Source organism: Oratosquilla oratoria, chromosome 2, assembly GCF_046742065.1.
Source record: "Oratosquilla oratoria isolate Oo_2021 chromosome 2, ASM4674206v1, whole genome shotgun sequence".
NCBI classification, from domain to species: Eukaryota; Metazoa; Arthropoda; class Malacostraca; order Stomatopoda; family Squillidae; genus Oratosquilla; species Oratosquilla oratoria.
This window is the reverse complement of record NC_134778.1, coordinates 8,144,260-8,152,597: the sequence shown is the minus strand read 5'-3', so window position 1 is coordinate 8,152,597 and position 8,338 is coordinate 8,144,260. Positions and strand designations below refer to the sequence as shown.

The 8,338-nt window shown below is 39.0% G+C and overlaps 1 protein-coding gene across 1 annotated transcript in view; it reads right to left on the bottom strand.

The window, feature by feature from the left end:
* Positions 1–466: 466 nt before the first annotated feature.
* The window catches only part of LOC143034270 (neuroligin-3-like), a 502,714-nt gene continuing 494,842 nt past the window's right edge, over positions 467–8,338 (bottom strand). Inside the window, exons 7-8 of the mRNA XM_076200209.1 lie at positions 6,085–6,262; positions 467–2,155 (exon numbers count right to left, since the gene is read on the bottom strand). Of these exons, the coding sequence (XP_076056324.1) occupies positions 859–2,155; positions 6,085–6,262 (1,475 nt within the window). The 3' untranslated portion in view covers positions 467–858. The remainder of the gene's footprint in view (positions 2,156–6,084; positions 6,263–8,338) is intronic.

Genomic DNA, 8,338 nt, shown 5'->3' with positions numbered 1-8,338 from the left:
TAGTATGAAAGTATGCATCATAATTAAGACAGAATTATTGTTATTTTCTAGGGGATTGCAATGTAGAATCTTCAATACCTTATACCATATTAGTCGGATCAGACTTTGTTTCTTCTCATATGTTCAGGACTCGAACCTAGAACAACGGTTCTGAGCCATGGAGCAGTGGGCAAGGGGTGTAAACGTTGTTCTAGGTTCGAGTCCTGAACATATGAGAAGAAATGTAGAATCTAATAAAATGTTTCAGGTGTTACTCTTTTATATCTTTAGCTGCAAATATCATTGTCATACTCTGCACATGTATTCATTCAAAGAAGTGTATTATTTAAATTTTGTTGTTAGCATGGATATGTGTAAGTTTGTATAATCATTGTATTTTGTATTTCATATATTCACACACACAAGCATACACACACACACACACACACAGTATGCCGGTTTCTAGATATTTCATACCTTCACACAGACACACATACACATACACACACATACACACACACACACACACACACAAACACACACACACACACACACACACACACACACACACACACACACACACACACACACACACACACACACACACACACACACACACACACACACACACACACACACACACACACACACACACACACACACACACACACACACACACACACACACACACACACACACACATACTTCATACGATTGGCACACTTTTATTTATTTTCTTACAGTATAATATCAACGTCGTCTCGTTTTATCTGTATGTTTACAGGTTTATTATCGTTTTGAAAACGAGTCTTTCGTTTGATTGGCAAATATTTTTCTTTACGAGTTATTTTCCTACCTACATTCATATACGTTTTACCCTTATGCTGTAATATGGGCTATGGTGTCTTTTCCACTAGATCCAGTAGAGCTTGAGTTAGGAGCGTTCCGTGGAAGAGTGGCATATGCTGGGAGAGTCGAAGTCCGTGGTGGTATTGGTGGCTTCGACGTGGAAGACGTTCTTTTTAACGTCGCAGTAGACAATTGCTGAGTTGCTGCTGACTTTGGACTATCTTCTGGGGGCGTCACGTAGAATTGAGTTGCTGGAAAGTGGGCAGAATTCCTCCTGACGGGGTAGTGGGAGATAGGAACCATAGTTGTCGGATCCGGAGAAATGCTATACGATTCCCTTTGTGATGCGTCTGGATGATACGTGTCTCTCGCTTGGGGTTCTGGGTGATAGCTGCTCGTGGTGTCTGTCCGGTAGCTTTCCCTAGGTGAGCTTTCGGTGTGGTAGCCCTCTCTTGATACCGGGCTAGCCATGGTGTATTGCGCCAGTAGAGGGACAGCTTGGCTTCCTTCACAACACTGATCCAGTTTGCCGTAAAGGGTAGGAGATCGCTCCTGGCAGTGTCTCGCTGTGGGGTAACTACTCGATCCTCCTGTTTCGGAACAGTGTTCTGTTTCTGAGATTTGCCGGATGCCACCTTCTACGTACTGTCTGCACGGGTCCAGCACCGTTTCTGGGTAGTAACTAATAGTATTACATTGCCCGGGCTCTCCCGTCATACATGGAGCGGCTTCTCCACCGTACCCGACAGCCTGAGTGTCTGTTCCAGGGGGCGGTGGAACCCCGGACGGATAGCGAGAGGCGGTGCACATGGTATGGTAAGACGAATTGAAGGTTACATCGGTGTTTCGGTCTCCAATGTCTGGGAGATTAGAAGGAGCCTGCAACTCGGTGCATTGCATATCAATGTTGCAGATGGCCTGGGTGTCCTTGCACGGTGTCACCAGCGTTTCATGGGTGGAGCCTGATCGTAAACTTGTCTCCATGCTACACAGGGGCTGATCCGAAGAACTTTCGAACTTCAGCTTCGGTCCCATGGATGGACGCTCCCTTTTGTACACCACGGCTGCAAAAACAATGATATTGAGGACCAAGAGGGACAGCCCAATGGCTACCGTAAGGCTGAGGGCAGTCGTGTAGTCGAATGGACCTAAGGAGGAGGAGGAGGAAGAGGAGGAGGTCGAAGGAGCCGCGAGAGATTCGTTGGTGGGGTGTACAGACACTCCTCCTTGGGCTGCGCTGACATTTGGCGCCAAGAAGTCGTCCACGGGAGACAGCAACGCTGTAGAGTCTGTGGTGCCAATGATGTCCATGCTCGCGTTCAAAAACCTGAAGAGATAAGAAAAAGAATTGTTTGTATTCAAGGTTAAAGTAAAATAGTTCATGCTCAACCCGTTTGTGCTCGGAGTGTAATTCAAATTAAATATGATCGTCTGGTATTTGCTAAAACAAAAAGGGCTCATGAAATTAATTGAGGCAGATTTATCCCATTTTGAATGTAATTAACAAGAACAAGTTATTCAAACTTACACGGGCACAAGAGGGTTTAAATCTCCCTCGGTACAGCAAAACTAAATGAATGATAGGATACTATTACATAGTATGGACAAAAAAGTAAGAAAAATAACAGAACTCTACTATTTTCTGCCGTATATTGAATCCTTTGAATAGAATGCTTGCGAGTAGAAGTTGAAAGACGGGAACAGGAAATTAGTAGGCTGCTCTCACCTGTTTTGAAACATACACATGTAACCTTTCAAGAAAGACATTTCTGTTTCGAGTGGAGCTACAAACAGGAACTCAAAATTATAAATCAATTATATAAACTAAAATATGGACAGTGAACTTGTAAAGAAATATTAATTAATGAAGGCGGATATAAACACCGAAAAAAGAAATATGGACAGTGAAATTGTAAAGAAATATTAATCAATAAAGGTGGATATAAGCACCGAAAAAAGAAATATGGACAGTGAAATTATAAAGAAATATTAATTAATGAAGGCGGATATAAACACCGAAAAAAGAAATATGGACAGTGAAATTGTAAAGAAATATTAATTAATGAAGGTGCATATAAACACCGAAAAAAGAAAACAGGGATATCTCACTGTACATCTTGCTCAATGATCTTATGACGAAAGCAAACAAAACAAAGTACACACTATCCAAGGTATTCTAAATTGTGCTCAGGTTATGAAGTATTTCCCCTCTAGCCATAATAGGTATACATATCGCAACTCGTTCGCAATTTCTTAAAGTTATTCAATCTGTTTTCTAAACACCCTCATACTATGTATTTTATAATTAAACCAAAATAATCGAACTATCTTATTAAGTTCCTTCTTAGAAACGATGAAAGGGTAACTTAATATAAGTAAGTAGACATAACTTAGTTCATTTGAGAAGCTGTAACCGATCATTCCTGTTTTTTTTTAATATAAGGCTATCAACTCATAAGGTGGTCATTAAGCCTAGTGTAAATTTGTAGTCTCGACTTTGTGTGTATATATTTTTTTTTTATCTTTTTTCTTTTTCTTTTTTTCTTTTAGGCTATCGACTCATAAAGTGGTCATTAAGCCTGGTTTGAATTTGTACAGTCTTGACGTTGTTGTATTCCTGGTCCTTTGCATCGTAAGACACATAGAAGTAATGTAATCCTATCCTTTCTTTTGTTGAATTATATACTAATTGTCAGAGCTCAACTCTAGTAACTGGAATTCTCCAAAGACTAGACTTTATTATTTTTATTTGTTTATTTACTCATTTATTTTTTCAAAAGGACTGCACTAAAAAGAATTATGCCTATACCAAGCCTCTGGTAACTGGAATTATCCAAAGGTTAGACTTGATTATTTTTATTTATTTATTTACTCATTTATTTTTTCAAATGGGCTTTACTAAAAAGAACAGTGCCTATACCAAGCCTCTAGCCTACTTTTTTGGGTGGAGGGGGAGGGGGGATACTTTGATATGTTTTCTGCGATTTGATATAATTTCTTTGGTTCGTTTAACTTTTATGGGTCTAAGGCAAGTAAGTAAAATGATTCTATGATATATATGACTCGCTTCGTTTGCCTCAAGTGACTCTAATGATACGACTTTTGCACTGAAGTAATGTCACTTAAGACTACTCTTTCAATGGAACTCAATTTGCTTGGATGACTTATCATTTTGAATCGAGTCATATGAATCATGACGACTCCTTTGAGCCAGCCCTGGTAATATTCACGAGTCTACACCTAAGTGACTCATCACTAAACTCATGCAACTATTGTTAAGTGATTCTATGACTCGATCTTATAGCCTGCGTCACTCCGGGTTAAAAAAAAAAAATCTAATGAATCCTTTGATCCGAGTCAGGCATCTCGTACGACTCGACTCTTTCAAATGACTCCAATGCAGGCGACTCACGACCGGAGTCAAGGGACTCCCATGACTCGATTCAAGCAATCCTAACCCTGTATACATTGACAACAAAGACACTTGACATTGACCAGTACGCGTTGAGGGTCAATCTCAAACGTACACAACAAAATGAGTTGAAGGGACAAAATAATAAAGTTGCACTGACAGTGCCACTAGATGCCATTAGGTGACACTACTTCCGGCACTGCTAAACTTAGGAGAGAAGGGATTAGTCGGCCGAGCCTCCCAGGATTGCTTCCCAGGCAACCTGCATCTAGTTACAGAATCACATTGCAGATGTCAAGTGCAAAGTAAGCTGAAGTGAGAGAGGGAGTGCAAGAAAGAGGGGAATGAGGATGAGGATCAGGGTGAGGATGAATATGAGGATGAATATGAGGAAGAGGATGAAGGTATATGGGTGAAGATGAGAGGAGGATTAAGATGAGGATGAGGATTAGGATGAAGATCAAGATGAAGGTGAGGATGAAGATGAGAATGTTATGAAGATGAGGGCGAAGTAAAAATGAGGATAACAAATGAAGATGAGGATGGAAATAAAAATTGAGTAGAGAAAAAGGAAAAGGATGAGGACAAACATAAAAAATACGATTGATCATTCAGAATGAAAATGAAAATAGGTGTGAGACTACGAGTTAGAATGAAAATGAGAATACAAATAAGAATGAGAATGTGAATGAGAATGAGCATGAGAATGAGAATGAGTATACAAATAAGAATGAGAATAAGAAAGAGAATGATAAGTAAAATAAGAATAAAAACGAGAATGAGAATGAGAATGAGAATGAGAATGAGAATGAGAATGAGAATGAGAATGAGAATGAGAATGAGAATGAGAATGAGAATGAGAATGAGAATGAGAATGAGAATGAGAATGAGAACGAGAACGAGAACGAGAACGAGAACGAGAACGAGAACGATAATGAGACTGAGACTGAGACTGAGACTGAGACTGAGACTGAGACTGAGACTGAGAATGAGAATGAGACTGAGACTGAGAATGAGAATGAGAATGAGAATGAGAATGTGAATGAGAATGAGAATGAGAATGAGAATGAGAATGAGAATGAGAATGAGAATGAGAATGAGAATGAGAACGAGAACGAGAACGAGAACGAGAACGACAACGAGAACGAGAACGAGAACGAGGACGAGGACGAGGACGAGGACGAGGAGGAGAACGAGAACGAGAACGAGAACGAGAACGAGAACGAGAACGAGAACGAGAACGAGAACGAGAACGAGAACGAAAACGAGAACGAGAACGAGAATGTGAACGAGAACGAGAACTAGAACGAGAACGAGAACGAGAACGAGAACGAGAACGAGAACGAGAACGAGAACGAGAACTAGAACGAGAACGGGAACGAGAACGAGAATGAGAATGAGAATGAGAATGAGAATGAGAATGAGAATGAGAATGAGAATGAGAATGAGAACGAGAATAAGAATGAGAAGGTGAACGAGAACGAGAATAGTAAACATGTTACGAAATTTTATGGAAGAGAAAAAGTATTGTTAAATTAAGACGATGATATCGCCATTGCTATATAGCTACTTCTCCATTTTCGATCAGTGTTGCCATCTCATGGCCGTATTTTGTAGATGCCTGCTAACGTATATTAATACCTACTCTATAATAACCTAACTTAAGCTGACCTGACCTGACCTGACCTAACCTAACCTAACCTAGCCTAACCTACCTGACCTCACCTAACCTAACCCAACGAAAAGCCTAAAGAAAGTCAGGATATGACGATGATCTTGGAGAGATTTTTGTCTTAATTTTCTAAAGGACTTCCATTACTTATACTGAGAGGCACTCCACTTACCTGAAAGGATCTAAAGGCCGAACAGGACCCAAGAAGAAGGTCTCGTCCTCGACCGAATGCCAGGCGTCCTCTTCGGGTTCTGCGTACTTCGATCCTGCTGACTGAAGTTCGGGAATGAGCCAATTCCAAAGCGCCATTTTATGGGCTCGGTAGTGGTCCTTCAGACGTGGCCTTGTGTCTGAAAAGAAAAGAAAGAACGTTGTAATTTTTGTTCTACCTTGGATTGGTGAATATATACATACATACATACATACATACATACATACATACATACATACATACATACATACATACATACATACAGACAGACATATATATATATATATATATATATATATATATATATATATATATATATATATATATATATAAACATGTTTGATTGAATACGACAGCATTCTGGAAGTTGTTAATTTTCTTTCTTGTGTTTTCTATATTTCTAATTATATTCTTCCCTTGGATAGGGTGGGCATAAACCAATTCCTTATAATTCTCCATTTTATTACACGACGTTTCGTCTCTAAAAAGACATCTTCTGGTATTTCTGTTTTAAAGATACAATAAATATTTATGATACTACAAGTTTGAATTACATTAATGGTTGGACATATACAAGATTATATTTAGAAATCAAACCTTAGAATTACAGTTAAGTTTAACATATTAAAATTACATTTTAAATATAACAAAAATAATGGTTAGACATATACAAGATTATATTTAGAAATCAAACCTTAGAATTACAGTTAAGTTTAACATATCAAAATTACATTTTGAATATAACAAAAATAATAACTACTACATGCCTTATAGGTGAAATGTTTAAATGGCTGGTGGCTACATCTTGACCCTGAGTGACCTTCGCTTAGGAAGGTGTGAGGTGATTAGCAGATTACCCGTGGCCTCTGGCCTTTTAAACGAACCCGTGACCTGATGAGGAGAGGGGTTGTGTGGAGGGGGAGGAGGAGGAGGTGGAGGAGGGAGAGGAGAGGGTGAAGGGGGGGTGGGGTTGGGTTGTGCTGAGGGGGAGGGGGAGGAAGAGGCGAAGGAGTGCATCTTATGGCTGTACAAAGGTATATTAGATGTTAGATCGCATTGCAAATTGATGGAGGGGGCTTTATCTCTAATGTACATGGCCTCTAGAAGTTGGAGCTTTCTGGAGTTGTTATGGTGGCCTATGATTTTGGTATGTTTAGATATTAAATCCCTTGTGATTCCAATGTTGTGGTATTTCTTTAGATGTTCTTTTATCGCCCCTGATTGCTGATGGTACGTTAATCTTCTGCCTAACGTGCATTGTGTATGACCAATGTAACTAGCTGGAAGTGCAATGTCTTCCTCAGGACAAGTGAATTCATATATTACATTGATCCTTTGCAATGCCTCCGGTTTGAACATGTTTTTTTCATAACTAGTGAAGATGTTCTGGGGTTTTTATAGTATATGATGACCTAAATTTCATCATCCTTTTTTACGGGGTGGCAATTTTTCTTTATTATGTCTTTAACTGCTTTCTCATCTTTTTGTACGCCTCTGTATAAGTATTATGATAAAATATATTTATTTTGTATTTTTCTTTGGGTTTACCCTGGGTGTTGTTCTGGGAATAACATCTATGAAGCATTTTTTTGGTCATGTTGTCAAAATCAGTATTAGAATAACCATTGTTTATGAGCATTTGTCTTATATGCTTAAGTTCAATGTGTAGAGCTTTCCAAGATGAGCAAACTAGCAAAGCTCTTTTTATGTAACAACTGATGACACTTTTTTTTATAATTGTCTGTGCATTCCCCGTTTCCATTCATGCATTTGTTTAAGTTAGTAGGCTTTCGGTATACTTTCAAGGTAAATTTATTCGGTTTAGAGTCTACTAATATGTCTAGAAAGGGGAGAGTTCCATTGCTGTTCAATTCTACAGTAAAAGAGAGTCCAGAAATCTCTTGGAGGCGGTAACTTAATAGCTCTAGGTCTTTCGTTGATTTAGTGCTAACAAATATATCATCATTAACAACTTCCAGAATGCTGTCGTATTCAATCAAACATGTTTAAAAGAGAACCTGCTCCCAAAATACACTAATATATATATATACGTAAAGCTATGAGAAGTTTGCCAGTGAACAGCGACATCAATCAGATAATTTTTATGACCATTGCTCAGAGGATTCGAACCTACTGCTCTGATGTCAAGAGGCTCCATTGTCAGTCGCATTTACCCACTAAGCCACCGATGGTCTGAGTTCATAGAGTTTTAGAG